Genomic DNA, 21,693 nt, shown 5'->3' with positions numbered 1-21,693 from the left:
CACTTCTTGCCTTGGGGTGATGGGTTTGTCCACGTGGCTCTGGAGAAGCTGAAGGGTTTTTGGATGCTTGGGCTTGGCCCATCAGCCCCTTCATTGCTACCGCCTTCTCCTGGAGATGCTGCCCCTGAGTGCTGCATCCAGCAGAGATGGGACACACGGGTCAGATGAGGGAAATGTCTATTAAACCACAGTGTCCGATACCGCACTCAGGACTCCACAACAAACTGCAGGTGGACAATGGTCTCATAAATCCTCACATCCCATAGGGGACATTTTTTTTCTTTACAAAAGCATTTCACAGCAAAGCAGTGCTCAGTGTAACGTGCGTGTCCTTTCTTCCCATCCTGCTGTTTGATCGCCCACCAGTTTGTTGCCATACGTTCCATTTATCCTTCAACACCAGGAGAGCATTGTCCAACATTTTCTCACTCCTCACATTGGTCTACAGACCGGTTGTACCAACCATAGTGTGTTCTGCCTGAAGCTGGTGGCAATCTGCCTCAGTGCAACGATGCAGAGCGAGCACCAGTTGTATCTGGAGCTCCTCAGTCCCATGGAAGCATGTCAGCCATGACTCTGTCTGCTCCCATCATGGAGGGAAGCACAGTGGTCCTTCCATCTGCACCCTTCCACCTGGAGCTCTGCATAGTACTACTTAGGTGAGTGGGATTGCCCTGATGTTGGGGTCCCTGTGGCCATTCTGGCTCAGTGGTTAAGTGCCAAAATCCCCATTGCCCACAGGATGAAGCAGAGTGGGGAATGCACCAGAACCTGGAGACCTTTCTTTCATCTTTCCTTTGTGTTTTACTGGGTGGGGAATTGAGATAAAGGCCTGTCCTGCTTGCATCATTCCTGCTCTCTGGTTCATATTTTCTACCCCCTGCTTGGAGACAATTTTGTGCCTGTGTTGAGCTCAGGAGATTCCTGCATCCTGACCAGTGAAACCATCCTCATCTGGGCAGCAACCACAGCCCTCCTAGTGCAGTGATCTGGGGGCTGTGTCTGGATGCTGATCCTTCAGCCCCACTCCCACAGCAGTGCCAAGAGCTGGGAAGCTCTGCTCCATGTCAGCCATGAGACCCAAGGAACAGTGATGTGAGGTGGTGGCAGGGGCACGAGATGGAGTAGCAAGGGCAGGGATACAGCAACCCAACCTTGATCCGTTCTGGGCTTCCAGGATTCCAGTGATGCTTGCAAGTTCGAGAGAAGAAGGAGACAAAGAGATCCACTGTTTCAGAATAAAAAATAATAATAATAATTCATGGCACTTTCATCACATTCCTTTTTTCTCTGTGGTTTTAGTTTTTGTGTGTGCTTCCATCAAAGCTGGGAAGCCTGTGAGAGGCACAGCGGAAATGAAGGTCTGTTCACTCAGAGCTGTTTGCTTAGCAGCAGCGATAACAGAGCTGGTGGAAATGCTGCTTGTATTGCTGTTCTCAAAGCATTTTTGTATCTCTCTTAGAAAAGAGTATTTACAGAGAGCAGCCCACGTGATCTCTGGTAGGACACTGCACTGTATCAAAAACAACAGATCAGGAGAGCAAGCCGGTGTAGCCAGAAGATGAATACATTCAGGGTGCAGTGAGATGCTTTGGGGTTTTCAGGGCTGTCACAGCAGCATGGAGGTTGGGGTGAGATCCTGGATGCTCGTGACTGCAAGAGGTTTTGCAGGGTCCCCCCAGCCCTGCCCAAAGCACGAGCTGGCTGACAAACCCTTCTGCTGCAGAGGTTCTCCCAAAAGGCTTCTGACCAGCTCAAGTGGCAGCTGACCCACCATCCAGGTTCTCTATTGAGAGACAGTTCAGCTCCATGGAGTCTTAGCTCTATGGTTATTTCTGCTGCCTTCTTCTCTGCTTCCCTTTTGTTGCCTCTCCTTAATGATGAACTGAAGGGTGTACTTACCTCTAAGCACAGCAGCTGTTTGGCCACAGGTGTGTGTGCTTGGAGCACACAAGTTGGAGTCTGTTGCTGGGAACGGCCCCTCTTATCACTGCCCATCCAGGAGTTAGGGAGCAGTGGGACCGCCTGGAGCAAAAGCTGCACAGGTGAGAAACAAAGCAATAGACCCAGCTGCAAAGTGCTTCCAAGCCAAGTATTGGAAAATGCATAGAGAATAATGGCAACAGGACACTGGAGCAGGTTGCCCAGTGAGGCTGTGGATGCCCCCTCCCTGGAAGCATTCAAGGCCAGGCTGGATGGGACTGTGAGCAACCTGGTCTGGAGGGAGGCATCCCTGCCTGCAGCAGGGGGTAGGAACTGCATGATCTTAAAGGTCTCTTCCAACCCAAACCATTCTGTGATTCTGATTCTGTGAACAGCAGAGTGCTGGCCCATAGGTTGTGTCTTGGCATCCCAGTGTCCGGAACAGCACCGTGCTCAGGTCCTGCTGGCACTTGGGCCTCTCTAGTGTGTGGGAACCTCTCAGGGGAAAGCATCCCTGCAGGCACCTCAGTGTCAACCAGGCTGAGCAGCCCCCTAGGTTGGGATGGGTTCTGTGTGTACTGGGTGGGTTCACAGCAGGGATTCTGCTGCTCCTCTGGCTTTCCAGGAACAGCTGAAAGTGAGGAGCAGCCCCCAGCTCTGGAAGGAGGCGCTGGCTGTGCCGGGGCACAGATCTCATGGCAAAGTGTCCTTGGGTCAATGAATCACCAGCTGGGCAATTAGTGCCCAAAGGGGCATGCATAATGGGGTATTAGCCAGTTGGTCGGAAAGATTTATATTCATAACATGGTTTAAATGTTAGCTAAATCACCTGCATGAGCTTGTTGTGCTTCAGGTGCTGAGTCAGGCTCTGAGCTGGAAGGGGAAATGCTCTTCAGCTTCAGTGAGTGCTTCACTGGAGAGAGATGGAGTTAAGCACAGCACTCAGGGTGAACAAAGCCTGATGTGTTCGTGTTCAAGTGCCACATTTACATTCATTTCTACCGCTGCCTTCAATAGTGCTTTATTAATTGTTCTTCATCTGCAGGCTGCAGTGGGTAATAAATTATAGTAGCAAAGCTTAATGATCTCCCTGCGTCTCGCTGCCGTCATCACTGTGTCTTAGTAAATGGTAATTAATAAAAATCCCCAGTGCGCCTCGTCAGTGGGAAGCTGTAAATGGCACATCATGGTACTCTGTCCTGCCCTGATGTGTTTGAGGTCCCCGAAGGTTGACAGAGGCCCTCAAAGGTCCTCAAAGGTCCCTGAGGGTCCTTGAAGGCCCTTGAAGGTTGCCACGTTGGGGCCGTGGCAGAGGGAAGGTTCTGGCTGCGGTTCCTCTGACCTCAGCACCCAATACTTGGCATGCCTGGGGTCTCTGCAGGTATCCGGAGGAGAAGCAGTCCCATAAACACATTACTCTCTCCTAAAATAGGAAAGGAGACAAAATCAGCGGAAGGGTTTGCAGCAGGAACGTCTGCTGGTCACCTCGGAGCTCCCAAATTCCTCTCCATCGGGGATCACAGGAAGCTGGAACAGGTCCTGCTGTGAAGGCAATGGAGAGGTCCCTGTTGGCACCTCCATGGCTCCGGGAAGCCCCCGAGCACCAGCAGGAGGCAGCGACTGCACACGCATTACTGTGGTTGGGGTGGTGATGCCTCAGGTGTTTCACTGAGGACACTGGGGACAGCCTGGAGGTCTGCAAGGCTCTGCAGTCCATACCCAACTAGAGCTCTACCTGTGGACCATGGGCGGTGAGGTCCCCATTGCTCCAGGGGGAGCAGAGCTGGCAACGCCCCACGGAGCCCTGGGGAGCACCCTACAACCACAGCATTGCCACGCTGGGTCTGAGCGGGATGGCAGTGCTGGCACCAGAGTGCTGGTCCTGTTGGGGTCCCTGTGGGCTGGGTCAAGGTCCCTTTAGTTCTGATGGGATTTCTGATTCCAGAGGCAGGTTCTGAACTCCTCTGCCTCCCTGTGGCTGGGAGCTCTGCCAGCAGGAGCCCTGGGCAGGATGAGTGGGGCAATGCGCACGCCTTCTTTGTGGAGTGGGGAATTTCCTTAAGAATACTTCCATCCCTGAGGATTCTGTGGTTACATCACAACCAAAAGGTGTCCCAGAAGGGCATCCGTGTGACAGCCATCCCAGGAGCACAGCCGTACGTTTTGCTGTGGATCCCACCAGCTGTGGACAGTGGGGTGACAAAGACTTCTTACTTCAGAGGCTCAAACAGCAGAGATGAGGCTGCCAAGTGCAAGTGGAGGGACCTGAATAGAGGAGAGGAACCCGATGAACCAAGCTGCCCAGTATTTAGCACTTCCAGATGAAATACAGTTCAGAAGTGTGAGTGTCTGAGACCTGAGCCTTGCTTATCATGAGCCCAGCTCCCCTTTACGCTGTGTTTTACATGCTGGCCTTCTCCTTCCCAGGGCACTGGTTCACCCGATGCACTCCTTGGCATACCCTCATCTCACTCCCATCTGCACGGAGGGGCTGCCTGTGCTTTTCCCTGTCGTGACTCAGATCATAGAATCATAGAAACATAGACTCATAGAATGGCTTGGATTGGAAGGGATCTGAAGGGCCATCAAGCTCTAACCCCTCTGATGCAGGCAGGGCAACCAGCCTCCATATCTACTACTAGATCTTCAAGGCCAGATGGGACAGGGCTCCGGGCAACCCAATCTAGCGTCTGACCTGGTGGATGGTAACGCTGCCCATGGCAGGGAGGTTGGAACCAGATGATTTTTGAGCTTCCTTCCAACCCGAGCCATTCTGTGAGTCTGTGGTTCTGTGATCTTGCCCATTTTCAGCTGCCTTATCCCTTCCACAGCCTTTGGGAGCTGTGGTCAGCTGGAAGCCATTGGGTCCAGATGGGCCACAGGAGCTGGTGGAGCATCACCAGACCTGAGGGTTCTGCAGGCACTGCCAAGCCCAGCAAACCCAGACAAGGCAACCTGCTCCTTCTGCCCTGTGCCAGCGCTGAAATGGAGGAAGGGGATGATGGGAGAAATTGAACACCGCTCAGTTTGACATTAGCTCCAAATAACACAATGAAAAAGTGAATATGAGACTTAACAAGAGTAAAAAGGTAATGATGTAATCAATAGCAATCAGCGCCTATTTCTGGTGCTTAGTTTCCACAGAATCATGTCACTGCATTTTCCTTTCATTTTTGGGTGATTGATTTTCCTGACGACTGAACAGAGCCGTGATTTTCTCATTGTGACAGCGGTCTGACATACAGCTCGCTGGGACAGACAGACAAACAGCCAACACCTGCCTGTGAACAAAGGAGGTGCCGATGGCGTCCGGCTCACTGCAGCCTTGGTGTGAGCTGGGGAGATGCAGCGGCGATTGGACACGGCTCTGGTGCTGTCTGTGACTGTTACGGTTGTGCAGAAACAAGCACAAAATCGTTGCTAATGAGGTTTTCAGGTGATACAAAGGCTGGCATAGCCAGGAGAGGCTGTTGTACAGCCAGGTGATGCAAAGTCATGCCTGGATGTTTGTCCCCCAGCTGGGGGCTGTGGGAAGGAGCACTGTGCTGGGGGCACTTTGGGTGATGGTTGGCTCGTGGGTGGATGTGAAGATCCCAGGTGCTCCCATAGCTGCAGGGTGGTGGTGGTAGCAGAGGTTTGTGTTCACCTCTGGCTGCTCTCATGTTCTTCATGCAGCCCCCAAGCTTTCCTCAGCACCAGTAATGGCTGGTAGTTGGTTGTAGTGAACATGAATGCAAAGTATCTCACAGGGCTGTGCTGAGAAAGAGGTGGGACTTCTGGTCCCTCTGTGGAGCTGAAGGTTACAACAAATGAGCCTTTAGCCCTGGGAACTGCTGTCTACAATGGCTGACTCCTCCATGGGGCTGTGAGCAGACCCAGCATAGAGATGGGGAGATTTAGGCTGGATATAAAGAAGGAGTTGTTTACAATGAGGGTGGTGAGACATTGGCACAGTCGCCCAGACGTGGTGGTGGTCCATCTCTGGAGACAGCCATGGTCAGGATGGGGCTCTGAGCACTGAAGGCTTCAGTGTGGGATGGGGGAAAATGTCTGATGCTGAGGACTGCTGTGAAGCCCTTGAGAAGAAAGAATTTGTATGAGTGAAAAAATGAAGCCAGACGCATTCTGATTAGAAGAGCCTTATTTTGAATAATGAGAATAATTGAGTGCAGTGAGAGGCTCATGAGAGCAACAGTTTTCCATCAGTGATACCCCAATCTAGACCATATGCCTATGAGAAGGATGGAAGCTGTTAGGTGAGATGTTGTTCCCCCAGTGAAATCTTTGAGTTTTGCTGTGTTGAAACCAAGGACCACTCGGCATCTCCTCTCCTTCCTGAGTGCCACCAGCAGCACTGCTGGGCTCCCACTGAGGATGAACAGCAGCGAGAAACCAGAGGATGGCAAATTTCTTCCAGCAGACCCAGAGCTCAGAAGAGCTCTTTAACCAAGGACCTCCTCAAGGCTTCATCGCAGAGCGGTGGGGTTTGGGTACGTTGCCTCCACCGTGTGAGCAACATCTGAGGAGGAACATTGGATTTTGCAGCTAAGTGTGGGAAGGGCTTTCTGTGAATGGTGCCGAGCGTGTTTGCATTGGGAACACAGAACTGAACTGAGCAGCCTCCAGAAGGACTCTGCACAGCCTGAGACTCGGTTATTGAGGGTGATGGAGGTGAGGATGGCCCAGCTCATCTCCCATGGAGATGGCCCCTCTGCACCCACCCTGCTCAGTGTGATGTCACAGCACGGGGCCAGCAGTTCTAAGTGGGCAGGGACATGGGGTGGTGAGCGAGTGGAGCAGCTGTGCCACATCTGGCTGGTATGTGCCCTCTGGTGCTGCAGAGAGAGGCGGTCCCTCTCTGTGCCACTGCTCCCTCCCAGCTGTCACCATAGCAGGAGGAACCGCCTTCACTTTGGCTGGCAGACGTTGCCCCCCCCCGGCGCTCCCCACCTTCCAGCAGCTCTGCTACTTGACAGATCAAATCACAGCCCAGGTTGCAGAGCCACCATCATGTCAGACAACAAAGGGGAGGCAGCTGTAGCTCAGCCCACTGTCACCACAGATTCTGCAGATGTCATCAATGTGGTGGTGAAGACCCTGAAGAAGAAGGAGCAATTTAAGGTTGCCCAGAGCAGCACCATCCAGCAGCTCAAGGAAGACGTCGCCACGCGTTTCCAAACTCCCCCAGATCTGCTGGTGCTGATATTTGCTGGGAAGGTCCTGAAAGACCACGACACCCTGAGCCAGCACCGGGTTCACAACGGGGCCAACATCCACCTCGTCATCAGATCCCCAAAGACACTGCAGGACAGCCTGGCAGACCAAGGAGCTGCAGCTGCCCTCGTGCAGCCTCCCAGCCACAGCAGTTCCAATTTGTTCCTGGGGAGCGCGGCTGATATGCAGAGCCTGATCCTGATCCCTCAGAACTTGCCAGGGCTGCTGAGCTCCAGCCAGGAAATTGTAGCCCAGACCACAGAAGACCTCTTGTTGAAGATGATCAACTCGGAGCTGGACCTGAACGCCATCAACAACAACATGTTCTTGCTGGGCTTCCTCCTGGGGGTGACGGGCAGCAGCATCCTAGGGTTGGACTCAGAAGATGTGTCGGAGGTGGTGAGCAGCATCCAAGACCCCGCTGTGTCCCTGGACAGCTTGCTGAACCAGGTGGCACAAAGCGCCTTCAGGCAGAGCATCCTTTCCAATCCCAACCTGCTCAGTGATCTCATCGCATCCAGCCCCCAGATGCAGCAGCTGGCTGAGCAAAACCCCGAGATCAGCCGCATGCTCACCAGCTCTCACGCAGTCCAGGACATCCTGGAGGCCTGCAGCAGCCCGGCCGTGATGCAGGAGGTGATTCGGAACCACGACCTGGCCATGAACAACCTTGAAAGCATCCCCGGGGGGTACAGCATTCTGGAGCAGCTGTACAGAGAAATCGAGGAGCCCATCCTGGATGCGGTGCAGACGCAGATGGAGGACAACGTGTTTGCTGGCCTGGACAGTAACCCAGCCCCAGGAGGAGCCAGGCTGCCCGCCTGCATCGAGAACCGCCGGCCGCTGCCCAACCCCTGGGATCCACAGCCCAACAGGGGCAGCAATAACGCCTTTGAATGGGGCGAGCACATGGCCAGCAGAGGTGATAGTCTTATTGAGGTGAACCTGGAGCCTGAAGCAGATATGGTGGAGCCCGGCCTGGGAGGGGTGCAGGGCATGGTGCAGCAGCTAATAGAGAACTCAGAGCTCATGCATGACCTGGAAAGCGCGATAACAGATCCCGACAGCCCGGTGCAAATGCTGCTTAATGATGATCAAACTTTGAGTGATGGAAACTCCCCACCCGAAAACCAAAGCGCAGAGCAGCTGCCATTGGAGATGGAGAACGCAGAGATCTCATCGCTGCTGAGGAACCCCCGGGCGCTGCAGGCGCTGCTGCAGATCCAGCTGGGGCTCAGCACCCTCCATGCAGAGGTGCCCGACTTCATCCTCAGCCTGAGCGAGGCTCCCGTGGAGCTGGAGGACATGGACAGCTCATCACAAGGCAGTGAGGTGGAGGATGTGAGCCTGGTGTCAGAGCAGAGCGAGGAAGAAGAGCAGGCAGAGACGGATGAGCAGCAGCTGTAGGCATCTCCGTGCCGTGGGCTTCCAGGACCAAAGGCCAGATTACATTCTGTGTCTGACAGGGGGGAGCAATCAGCACAGCAGCTGAGGTGCTGGGAAAAGAACCTCCATCTAACGAGATACAGCAACTGATTCATCCCAGCAATGAAAAGTGGTTGTTGATCGTGTTTCAGTCTCATCACACATTAAAGGCAGCAAGGCACATACTACACTGTGTGCTGTAGCATTCATCCATGATAATTAATTCCCCCTTAGCTGCAAGGATTTCTTGTATTCAGAACAAATAGAAATGAGGACTGTTCTGAAATGGGGAAGGCCCTCCCTGAATGTGGTGCTGCCTGTTTACACACAGAATCCAGATGTGCATACAGGTGAAAACATGACAGCAAAGCCACAAGGGAAGGAAAAAGCACCTTTTAGCATGTTAGAAACTGAGGTCTGGAGATGCTGTAGACAGGATGGTAAAGGGGCTCGACTCCCATTGTGACTTCAAGACTCCAAAAGGTCATTTGTCACTTTGACCTTTTTATCCCCAATACCTTCATAGTTGGGTTTGATGCACTCATCACTGCGCAGGTTTCTATATTTTCCCCTTTGCTTTGCTGTGTGTGAGCCTGAGGCTGTGGATGGAGTGGTGCCACAATGCTTTTCATTGCCTTTACAACACAAACCATGATAAATGGGGACATTCAGGGCTTTGGGATCTCAGGCAGAGGCAGCAATCGTGGCTGTGCCCTCCCACATCTGCTCCCCTTCTCCCAGCCACCAGGATCAGCTCAGACTCCTCCTTGGCCCCCCTGCTAGTTCTGCCCACTCCCATCACATCCTCCCCTCCTGCTCCTGCCCTTCCCTTCTGGCACACAGCTCTGAACTTCCTTCCTCCCACTCCAGGTTTCCCACTCCTTTGTTTTGCAAACGTTTTCTTCCCCAGCATCCTCCTCTTACAGCACATCCCACAGGAGGTTTCTATCCATTTCTTCCCCCTTCTCTTCCTCTCTATGGTTCTGAAGCCCCTTGAATGAACAAATCCATCCTTCCTCTGTTTTATCCCTCCTCACAGTTTAGCATGTCTCCTTTCTCTCTTTCCGGAGGCATTAGGACTGGTGCAGGGTGATGTACCGGGTGCCTGTTAGGCTGAGACTGGAAGTGTTCAACTTGGCAGCAGACCCTGTTCCCCATGTGAGCAGCTGTGATAAGGCCAGCTCCACACAGCAGCATCACCCCTGGCAGGAACTGATGAGCTGTCCTCCATCTACTGGTGGCTTCAGGCCTTCCCTCCCAACTCCAGCCACAGCCAAAGGGATGTGGTCCATCCAGGGCTGGTGGTTGTTGGCTTGCTGAGGTCTCCATGCAGCAGCTGTGGCCACTGAATCACTGAATAGAACCATATAATCAACCATTTGAGTTGGAAGGGCCTTTAAAAGGCCTTCTGGTCCTACTCCCCTGCAATGAACAGGGATGCCCACATCTCCATCAGCTGCTCAGAGCCCTGCCCCTTCACCTTGATGTCTCCAGGGATGGGGCACCCACCGCACTCAGGTCCTGGGAGTGTGAAGATGTGCAGAAAGCAGCCAACACTGTGCACGGTGGGGAGGGCCTGGGGGCGGGGGGAGGGGGGGTCACCGAGGGCAGCAGTTTCCCATCTCTTCTTCAAGGACGGATCTGCAGGTCTCCTCCCCCTACCCCCAGCAGCCTCATCCCATCCAGGGTTCCCTCTCATGGCCATGGGGATCTTCTCCACATTGCTTTATTGTGATAATCACCGGGAACTTCATACATCCAACAGCAGACTGCTAAACGAGCATTAAGTTCCCTGCAAAAGTCTCTGTGTCTGCTCTGTACCTTTGGTTGCTCGGCCCTTTGGATGAGCTGAATCAGCCCCTCCTGTGGGATCCCCGCGGCACTGCGGGGCCCTGGGGACGGGCGGCTGCCACAGTGCAGGTACAAGAGCTGCACCGCAGCCCGGCTCGGCTCGGAGCCCCGGGGCCCGCAGGGACCGAGCCCGACTCGGAGGTGCCGCATCTCATGCGAAACGCTCTCCTTCCCTCTCCGCTTTTAGCTGGAATCTGCGTTCCGGGCAGCAAGAACTGAGCTAGACGGGTGCGGGGTACGCGCTCAGAGCATCCCCGGCCCCGCGCATCGCTTCGGTGCTGGGAAACGCTTCGGTCGGTTCCATTCTCGAGACAGAAAGGCAGCAGCGAACCCTCCCCGCCCCGCGGTGCGTCCTCCCGGAGCTCCGTGCCTTATGTCTGTGCTCCGGGCGGGGGGCTCCGAGGTGCCGCCGCTCCGCTCTTTGCTCCCCGCGCGGTGAGGGGAGAATCACAATAAGGTAAAAGAGCGAGAACTCGGAGCTGAGGGCAGTTGGGTAAGAAAAGGGAAGAAGTGATGAAAAAACGAGAATAAGTCAGCGTCTGCTGAGCGATGCCCAGCGGTCCCCGAGTAGATGCAGCCCCCCGGCACTCCCCAGTTTTGTTGCTCAGTTCATTGCCATGGCATAGGGCACTTTAGGTCCTGGCTCTGCCCCCCAGCCCCCCCGCCGGCAGAGCAGTGTGAGAGGCTGACACATCTTCGGCTCCGTGCTGCACCAACTGAAATGTCGGTGTGTGATCATCTGGGTTTGCCTTCTGCAGCCAAAGCGCAGCATCGCATGTGGAAAACCAGCTCCATCCCAGCTGAACCCGGGACAGCGTCCTCAGGCACAGCTGCTGGGGCCGTGCTTTGCCTGCAGCTCTGGCACGGATTTTAGCAGTAAAAAGTTCCAGAGGACAGCAGAAAATCGCTTCCTTAATGCTCCTAAACCTCCCCTGTCTCACTTTCAAACCATTCCCCCTTGTTCTATCGCTGCCCACCCTCACAAACAGCCATTCTCCCTCCTGTTTATTTGCTCCCTTCAAGTACCGGAAGACCACAGTGAGGTCTCAATATGCCACATCTCTTTTTATTTCATGCAATATTTATACGGAATTGTGCTAATTCATTTACATTATTAGATGATGATTACCTTCAGTGTTCCTGTAAAACTGCCTGCTGTTTTTTCCTACACAACAGCTCCTTGGGTTTCCCTTTCGACCTGAAGCTGTCTCCCTGAGGAACCATCTCCAACTCAAAAAATGCCGTTACTTTCTGATACATGGAGCCAATATTTTGGAGTGCAGCAACCCCGCAGGTTTGTTTTTAAGCACTGCGCTTCCTCATCTCGGCTGCGTTAGGAGCAATTCCAGTTTTGAGTCTGGGTGTTTCAGAGCTGACTGCTATTGCAGAAGCTGCTGGAAAATCCAACCATAATTTGTGAGTCTGGTTCTGACTCTGCTTCCCCTGAACCTGAGCAGGGCAGCGCTGCTCTTCCCCTGCCCCAAAGGTCTTTCCAGTTGCATGAGGTGCGGAGCAAACAAAACTGAGAGCTCATCAACCCTAATGCCAAAAGGAAAGAGGAAAAGAGGTCTGGAGATGATGATGAAGAATGGGCAGCTGCTTCAGATCTAGAGCTGATCACCTTGTGTGAGCCCAGGAAACTGGAAATCCCACTTATCCCCTCTGCAGGTGCTGATGTCTGAGAACACCTTCTGCAGCCCTGTTGGCTCCTGGCCTTCCTCTCCTGTTGTTGTCTGACCTCTGCTCCAGGCTGCCAATACATCAGTGTCAGGTATTTGTGCAGCATGGGTTGGTTCTGTCTCCGTTCACTCTGGTCTACATAGAAGTACTTGATGGAAAAATAAAGCATTTATGTCATATTAAAATCAAGTGAAGGGAGAATTTGGATGCTGCCATTGGCACATAGTAGGAGCAGAAGCTGTAAGTGCCTGCTGCAGTGCACTGCAGCCTGGGGGTCTTCGGAACTGGGAATGGCTCCCACGGCTGTGCTGTATGTGGTGGTATTCAGTAGTGGTGGAAGACCCTGGGCATGGCAGATGTGTCTTAGCAGGGTCTGTGTATAGGACAAGGGGAAATGGTTTTGGACAAAAAAAGAGGAGATTTAGATTGGATATAAGGAAGAAGTTATTTACACTAAGGATAGTGAGGCACTGCACAGGTTGCCCAGGGAGGCGGTGGGTGCCCCATCCCTGGAGACATCCAAGGTCAGGTTGGATGGGGCTCTGAGCTGTTCATTGTGGGCGGCCGGACAAATGTCCAAGAGAGGTGGTAGAGCTGCTGTCTCTGGAGGTATTTAAGAAGCATGGAGATGTGGCACTGAGGGACATGGTTAGTGGACATGCAGGGATGGGCTGGAGTTGGACTTGTTCATCTTAGTGGTCTTTTCCAGTCTTAATGATTCTTTCTGTGACCTTCCAGAGGTCCCTTCCAACACAAACCGTTCTATGAAATGCCATTCTGCAGGGCTTTCTATCGTTGCTATTAGGTGCACCTCATGCCACCTTCCAACCTTACCAACTCGATCCCGGCAACATTTGTGCTGGTTGGCATCCCAGGCATGGAGAAGCTGCATGTGTGGCTGTCCATCCCCTTCTGCTCCATGTACCTGGCTGCCCTGCTGGGGAACAGCATCCTGCTGCTGGTTGTGAGGGCAGAGCAGAGCCTCCATCAGCCCATGTACCTCCTCCTGTGCATGCTGGCAGCCGCAGACTTGATGCTGTCCACCACCACCGTGCCCAAGATGCTGGCCCTTTTCTGGTTCCATGCTGGGAAGATCTCCTTCGGTGCCTGCCTGACGCAGATGTTCTTCCTGCACTTCAGCTTCTCAGTGGAGTCCGTCATCCTGCTGGCCATGGCCTTCGACCGCTTCGTGGCCATCTGCCACCCGCTGCGCTACGCGGCCGTGCTGACACCCGCAGCCATCATCAAGGTGGGGCTGGGGGCTGTGCTGCGCAGCTTCTGCATCATCTTCCCCTGCGTGTTCCTGCTGTGGCGGCTGCCGTTCTGCGGGCACAGCGTCATCCTGCACACCTACTGTGAGCACATGGGCATCGCCCGCCTGGCCTGCGCCGACATCTCCATCAATGTCCTCTATGGCCTCGCGGTGCCCTTTGCTGCCATCGTGCTGGATGTTGCACTCATTGCTGCCTCCTACATCCTGATTCTCCTGGCAGTATACCGACTCCCATCCAGGACAGCCCGCTCCAGGGCTTTCAACACCTGCATCTCCCACGTCTGTGTTATATTCCTTTTCTATATCCCTGCTTTTTTCACCGTGTTAACGCACCGCTTTGGGGGGGAAATCCCTCACCACGTCCACATCCTGCTGGCCAACCTCTACGTGCTCTTCCCCCCACTGCTGAACCCCATCGTGTACGGTGTGCGGACGCGGCAGATAAGAGAGAAGGTGGTGAAGATACTCCTCTGCCCCACGAAGCGTTTGCTGCAGGAATGAGATCAACACGTAAGGAATCATAGAATCATAGAATCACCAGGGTTGGAAAAGACATAAAAGATCATCCAGTCCAACCGTTCTCCTATTACCAATAGCTCGCACTAAACCACGTCCCTCAGCACAACATCCAGTCTTTCCTTGAACACCCCCAGGGTCGGTGACTCCACCACCTCCCTGGGCAGCCCATTCCAGTGCCTGGCCGCCCTGAAGATGTCCCCCCATCTGAAGACGTCAAGAAAAGGATAGATGTGGTCGGTGGTCATGGTGAGGGTGGGTTGGGGTTGGGTTTGGAGATCTTGGAACTCTTCCTTGACCTCAATGATTCTTTAATTCTGTGTAGCCAGAAGCCGAATGCCAGGCTCTCTGCTTGACTGCAGAAAGAGGGTGCCCATGGAGGGGAGGACTCACCCCGGCAGTGCCATCTATGGGACCACTCAGTGAAGATTCTGCTGTGGTGTGATGGAGCTCTCAGTGTCTGTGCTGGAGTCAGGGGAAAAGGAATGTAATAAACCTGTTCTAATCACAGATGCATAATGGGGCTCATTGCAGAAACGGCTTCTTTATTAAAAATCACTGAACTAGAAAAGTCTCCAGAAGGAATAACACAGAAATAAAAGCAAGTGTTGCAGATTAGCACGCCTGGAGTCTCTTTATTCCTAAAGTACATAACATCTGTCTGTGCTTTAAGGGAACAGCTGGGTGAAAAACTGTTCCAAAGAGAGCTGGGTTGGCGGTCAGACTTGATGATCTTAGAGGTCTTTTCATGAATCACAGAATCTCAGAATGGCCTGGGCTGCAAAGACCCGCAGTACTCAGCCATTTCCAGCCCCTGCTATGTGCAGGGTTACCAACCAGCAGACCAGGCTGTCCAGAGCCACATCCAGCCTGGAATGCATTGGGAAAGGTAGTTTCAATTCATTTGGAGGAACAACGTACACCTCCGTGGGACTGAGGTCCTCCATTACAGGAGCTGATAGCAGTGCAGTCACACACTACTGAGAGCTCTGGCATCTGGGAAGCAGGGGCTAACAGCATTGAGACAAACGGGTACCGGGTCCTAAGGCGATACTTGCTGCAGAGTGGCTGTTTTCCTGGACAGCCAAGGGCTTGAAAAGCACTTGGGCACTCTTTGCAAAAGCAGCTGCAGGGAGCAGAGCAGGATGCTCCCAGAGCAGGATGCTCCCAGAGCAGAGCTGCAGCAGTGGGCAGAGGCTGGGGGATGTCTGGAGCAGCCCAGTGCAGCCCCAAAGCATTAGCAGCAGCTGTAGGGCTGACCACATTCACTGTCAGCTCTTTTGTCATTAAATTACTCATTTCCTCTGAGTCCTTGTAGTAATATCCCAAGCCATCCAAAATGGTTCATGCCATTCTAAGCTTCTGCAGCAGCACAGGCAGAGTGCAAACAGCCCCTGAGAGCCCATCTCAGTGCAGCAGCTGCTCTGCCTTAAGCCTGAGCCGCTGTAATGAATGCTGCCCCCGACGGCTGCTGTAGCTCTTCAGATCTTTCACTTGTGCAGATCCTGGCAGTCCTGGCTGTACGTGCATCCCAGATTTCAACAAATAATTCAGAAAGAAACTGTCTGCATTCTGAAATGGATCACATCTCACTCCTTCCAGGAGCGCCGTAAGGATGAGCCCGGTGCAGGCACAGAGCTCCAAGGAGAGCAGAGCTGGCAGCACATGGAGCCCCTGCAGCTCATACTGCCTTTCCTTTGGCCAAAACCCACCCAACCCAGAATAGTGCTGAGATAAAAAACTGATCTCCGTTCAGCATTGGTTTCCAGTACTTAATTTGCATCCGGTCAAAGCACTAATTTGGGCTCAGTTTCTTCCCCCAGATCTGCATCTCTCTCATCCCTGTGCAAAGCGCAACAATCTCCTCGTGTGCATCTTTCAAATCTGGGCTGATGTTTTGCAGTAGGTTTGGTTTAGACGTGGGCATCCTGCCCTGAGCATTGCTCCTGGGCAGCAGTTCTCCCACAGAACTGAATCAGCGGCACCTCTCTGAGCAGGAAAACCCTTTAATCCCACTGGTGGAGCTGCAGCACGGCCTCATGGCTGCACCACCACCCAAACGGTGCTGCAGAATCAAAACTCAGTTTAAACTGAGCACTGGCTGTGCCTTGATTTAGTGAGGCGCTGCAGAGGGTGCCCAGAGAGGTGGTGGTTCTCTGTCCCTGCAGACACCCGAGGTCAGGGCATGGGGCTGTGAGCACCGATGGAGCTGTGTGGTGTCTCTGTGCATTGCTGGGAGTGGGACCCAATGGCCTTAAAGGGTCCCCTTCCAACTCCGACCATTCTGTGATTCTATGCCAGAAAGTTCTGCTGGCACTCAGCTCAGTGAGGTGCTCTGAGCATCACAGTCCCTTCAAGCCCCCGTGGTCTCCTGGGCTCATCTGAGGCACCAAGCAGCCCACATCCTTTCTCTGGGCACCACTTGGGAAGGAAGGAAGTTTTTCACCCCGAGGGTGGTGACGCACTGGAACAGGTTGCCCAAGGAGGCTGTGGATGCCCCATCCCTGCAGGCATTCAAGGCCAGGCTGGATGCGGCTCTGGGCAGCCTGGGCTGCTGGTTGGTGACCTGCACACAGCAGGGGGTTGGAGCTGGATCAGCACTGTGGGCCTTTGTAACCCAGGCCGTTCTATGGTTCTATAATTGCGTGACCAGAGACCACTGCAGCCCACTCCCACCACATCCCATCTGCACAGCCCAGGTGCTGTTTTGGGATATTATCCTGATGAATTCCCTATGACTTGCCATTGTTTCATTGTGGAAGTGATGGGATTTAGCAACAGAGAGGCAAAATGCTCAGCATACCAAGTAATGTGAGATGGGCATGCAGGGAACAGGGCCAAACAAAGGATACAGGGGTGAGAATCCTGTGGTGCCATGCAAGGCTTAAGCTGAAACATGACCATAAAAGCAACAAACAAAGTTTGTAAGAGATGTACGGTCTGCACCAACTGCATCCAGGTCTGGAGAGGGAAGTTCTGCTGGTCCAGAGAGGGGAACTTGCCTGCTACTTGCTTGGATTAACCCACTGCAAAAGAAGCCCTCCTGATTGTGCTGTATGCACAGTGCAATTTCTATCTGCAGCACTGGCTTGCTTCAGAAGTACTTAGCTTGCCATGGTTGGACATGTCTGCTTTCCAATGAGGTGCCTGCTGCTTTGTATGCAAGCAAGAGAGAAATGTGATTCACGTCTCTGCTTCTGGGCCCATGTCTGCCTGTGTGCTCACAATCTCTGCTGCACAATATATAACCTTGGGGCTGTCCAGTTTGCCTTGTGCTAAAGGACATTGGAAAGGTCAGATGGGCTCCTGAAGTGCCGTTTAGAACAGGAATCCTGTGCATTGCATTTTTCAGGACGCGATGCCACATCCAGGGCATTTAGTTCTTAGGTTTTCCAGCTCTTGACACAAAGAATGATGGGGAAATTCATAGCCAAGATGATCACTGTATACCATTTAATTGCCGAGAGCTGGCAGGAAAGTGCAATGGGCTGTCTGCTCATGGCTGCTGTTGGAATGGTGGCACCAGCACTGCACAGTGGCACCTTGTGGTTTAGATGTAGGGCACGTACAAAGCACTGCTTTATTTCTATGGACTGTGATATCATTCTGTCACAGAATGACAGAATGGCCTGGGTTGCAAAGGACCCCAGTGCTCATCCAGCTCCAACCCCCTGCTGTGTGCAGGGTCACCAACCAGCAGCCCAGGCTGCCCAGAGCCACATCCAGCCTGGCCTTGAATGCCTGCAGGGATGGGGCATCCACAGCCTCCTTGGGCGCACCGAGTGACCATGGAAGAAAAGCTGAAGTCGCTGCCTTTGCAGGAGTTGTTCTCTTGTCTGCACTGTGCACCACGCTGACATTTCTTATCACTGCAAGTGAAAGAAAACCTTTTTGGCTCCTCTGAACATCGTCTCCAGGCCGCCTGCTTTCAGGAGGAGAAATCCAAACAAGCGTTGTGTCAGACTATTTGAATTCCTATTTGGACAAGCGATTAAATTCTGATCTGTGAAATGAAAAGCTCTCTTTGCCTTCAGTTCTACTCTCCACGGATGCACTGGCAGGGCAGCCATACCCTTTTCCTCTTCTTTTTCTCTTTCTGAACATGTTTTATTTACTCCGTGTGAAGTTAAGACATAAAAGCTGACATCGCAGCTCCATGTGAGGGCAACAGAATGAGAAATCCATTCCACTGTGCAGGAGAAAATGGTACACAACAGATATCAATTTCCCGGGTAGGGCTGCTATGAGTTTTTAAGCGTGGCCTCTCAGGTAATGCAATAAAAATAAATACACAATTAGGTTTTGGCTTCAGAAATCGTACAGGAAATATTGTTTTATAATGTACTGCTCACATTCATCTTCTCCTGTCGTATTCTCATTGTGTTTACATTGATTTGATGTACCAGGCAGCTGTAGCATTTCACATCTCTCGATATTCAGGACCATAAAGTAGTGCTAAAATGCACATTAAAACCAAATGATCCCTGCGATATAGAGGGAAACATGGATAATGCTGCTGTCTAATGGCTGAGTCTAAAGACCAAGAGAAGGCTGTGGGCCAGTCAGACACCATGGTGTGTTGGGAGCAGGGGATCAGCATGGAGATGGGCTGCATGGGGTACTGGTGGGTCCCCATCGCTGGATGTGTTGAAGAACCATGGAGATGTGGCACTGAGGGACATGGTTAGTGGGCATGGTGGGGATGTGTGGGGGATGGGACTTGAGGAACTTAAGGGCTTTTTCAGCCTTAATGTTCCTGCGACTCCCTGATTCTATAGTTTAGTGATGGGACTTGGTAGGTTGTGTCAATGGTTGGACTTGTTGACCTTTATGGTCATTTCCTACCATGGAGGCCATGACAACAACCCAGTACTGCGGCCCTCAGGAATAGGGAGGACACTGGAGCATGACCTTTGAAGCCTTGCGTGGGGAAGCCTTGCATCTGTGCCCAAACTACACATCTGCACTGGGTTTCTCTGTCTGCAGAAGTCAGCTGGATTTGCCTGGCTGCCCTGCAGCTGACCCTGAGAACATCAAGGAGCTAAAGGACAGCTGGGTAGATTTAATGGGATGAGGTTCAACAAGGCCAAGTGCCGGGTCCTGCACTTTGGCCACAATTACCCCATGCAGCGCTACAGGCTTGGGGTTGAGTGGCTGGAAGGCTGTGTAGAGGAAAGGGACCTGGGGGCGTCGGTTGATGCTTGGCTAAGCATGAGCCAGCAGTGTGCCCAGGTGGCCAAGAAGGCCGATGGCACCCTGGTTTGCGTCAGAAATAGTGTTAGCAGCAGGAACAGGGAAAAAACGTGATGTTTCTGAATGTGATTGTGAGGGACGTGGTTCAGTGGGCAGTACTGGTGGTAGGTGGACAGTTGGACTTGATGATCATGGGGATCTTTTCCAACCTTAATACTTCTGTGATTCTATGATTCCAACAGACCCTCCCTGAGGAATGACAACGAAGCACCCACTGCATTTTTGCCTGGCTGCATGTATTCCTGATAGAAGTAAACCCATTTGTTCTTTAAAATATCCTGATTGCAAACATTAAGAACAAATCAAAATTCGTCTGGCAGTTGGAGTGCTCCTAATAGCTGCTGATTTCTCTCCATATATTCTTCACAGGTCACTGGCAGCCTGCAGGCAAAGCAAAGGGTGCTTTCCAGGTGGGGTTGTGTACCTGAGCAGGGCTGGTGCAGGCTGAACAGCACCACGAAGTTGCATGGGAATGCAGGTTTACTGGGAATGAGCCACACACACCATCTCCTCCAGTAAAGAAGGGCCACCAGGACAGGACGCACCACCCCAGAATCAGAATCACAGAATCACAGACTGGTTTGGGTTTGAAGGGACCTCAAGGATCACGAGGCTCCAACCCCTCTGCCACAGGCAGGGCCACCAACCTCCACATTTAATACCAGGCTGCCCATCCAACCTGACCTTCAGTGCAAGACCTGGCCCTTGGTTTCAGTGCCAAGCACGAGGGATGGTCTCAGTATGGAGCAGCTCCTGCTCTGGTTGTTGGGCTACTGCAGAGAAATGGGATCCCTGGGCTGCACCCTCCTGACCCCAGGGGAGCCTACAGCTGAACCTCCTGGCGCTGATGGGGACGGCTGTGCTGTGCGATGCCGTTCTGCTCTGTGAGGCCCCAGCAGTTCTCCTTTAAGAAAAATGAAATGCCAAGATGCTGACTCATCACTCTTATTAAACGTTTCCAAACAACTGCCTGAGCTAATCCTGATCTATTATGCCTGGGAAAACAGAAGGGATGTGAGCACACAGCAGTTACATGCTTGAACTTACCAGCCCCTGCACCAGGCAAAGCACGGAAAACACTGAATTCATTTCCTGAAGCCCCAAATTCTGCTATTGTTGCTGAGTTTTAATGTTCTCTGTGGTCATATAACAGCCTAAATGCTCAAAAGGGATGAGGAACATTTCCTATCCCTTGTCTCAGTGTGAACATTCTCCTTATGTTCTGGTTTCCTAAAAAAACCACTCAGGTCTGTCTTCAGCACTGGATCACAGAGCAATGCTTCTGCCTGAGAACCACAACACGAATTCAGCTCAAATCACAAAATGTTTGGCACTGGAAAAAGGGCAAGACGGGTAAAATCCTGAGAAACAGACCTCAGTGGGATTGATCTGTCTCCAGCCACAATGCTGGGCTGCGAGCTCAGGTCTCTGTCTGGGTTTGTTTCCAAAGAAGATCCCCCGCAAAAAGATGGTCAGGGTGAAGGAAGCTCAGAAGCACTGAGATGTCCTGCTCACTTTGCTGGAGGTTTGAGCTGTCACCGTCAGATCAAGGATGTCTCAGTCTGATTGAGAAAGGTTAAGCAGTGACCATGCCAGGGGATGGCAGCTTTGCGTGTGCAAGAAAAGCAGATAGATGTCTTTAATTAACTCCAACAGCAGCTTAGCTGAAATGCAAGGAATAGAGGAGGCCTCTGGTGTGCTTTGTGAGGTTTCCCCCTTGCGGGTGACTCTTACCAATTAGCAGGGTTGTGACTTTTGTATTTTTGACAGAGATCATAGAATCATAGAGTGGCCTGGGTTGGAAAGGAGCGCAGTGATCATCTAGTTTCAACCCCCTGCTACGTGCAGGGTTGGCAACAGCTCGACAAGAGACTTTCAGGGATGCTGAAAGTACATCAGGAGGGAAGCATTTAAGTCTTCTGGCTGCTGGGCAATAGCCCACATTTGGCTACCCCTGCTCAAGTGCAAGGAAATGGGCAAATATGTATTGAGACAGTGCCTGCTGCATTCTTCTTTAGGCAATGTCATGATAGGGATTAAAAATAGCCCTATGCTACTGAATCATTCCTCCCAGAGTTAAGATTTGCTCATTTCTGACTCTGCATCAAGTGTGAGTCATCATGACTAAGGCATATGTGCATGTCTGTGTGCCTACAGGGTGCCTGAAATAACACGATCCATACTGGAGTCACACCAGCCTCAGTATCTCCCTGCCCAGGGCACGCTGAGCCCTGCAGGGTCTGACAGTGCTCCAGCTCAGAGCTCATTGCCTGGACATGTGAAGTGTGGAATGAGATGCGAGCTGGACAGGTGGGCTACGCAAAGTGCTCAGGGATCAACTGCCCCTGGTGGGGTTCAGGAGGCACTGAGTCAAGTCTGAGCTCTTAGCAATTCGTGGGGTTGAACAGCTGTGAGAAATCTCACCTGGAAAGGCAAAGCTACACCCCACAGTGGTGCAGAATCTCAGAATGTTTAGGGTGAAAAAATCAATCAATCAATCAAACAAAAACCCCAGTGCAAATTCCCACACCCTGGGCAGAACAGAACATCCCTTGCAT

At 52.5% G+C, this 21,693-nt stretch overlaps 2 protein-coding genes across 2 annotated transcripts; both read left to right on the top strand.

The window, feature by feature from the left end:
• Positions 1-6,933: 6,933 nt before the first annotated feature.
• Positions 6,934-8,544, top strand: LOC140256807 (ubiquilin-1-like). The gene has a single exon (XM_072345660.1). The coding sequence runs from the start codon at positions 6,934-6,936 to the stop codon at positions 8,542-8,544; it is 1,611 nt and encodes a 536-aa protein (XP_072201761.1).
• Positions 8,545-12,907: 4,363 nt separating this feature from the next.
• On the top strand, positions 12,908-13,867 carry LOC140254655 (olfactory receptor 52B2-like). The gene has a single exon (XM_072341444.1). The coding sequence runs from the start codon at positions 12,908-12,910 to the stop codon at positions 13,865-13,867; it is 960 nt and encodes a 319-aa protein (XP_072197545.1).
• The last annotated feature ends 7,826 nt before the right edge of the window (positions 13,868-21,693 follow it).

Source organism: Excalfactoria chinensis, chromosome 1 (genome assembly GCF_039878825.1).
Source record: "Excalfactoria chinensis isolate bCotChi1 chromosome 1, bCotChi1.hap2, whole genome shotgun sequence".
Taxonomy (NCBI): Eukaryota; Metazoa; Chordata; class Aves; order Galliformes; family Phasianidae; genus Excalfactoria; species Excalfactoria chinensis.
The sequence above is the reverse complement of the archived record's forward strand: the minus strand, read 5'-3'. Positions and strand labels throughout refer to the sequence as shown.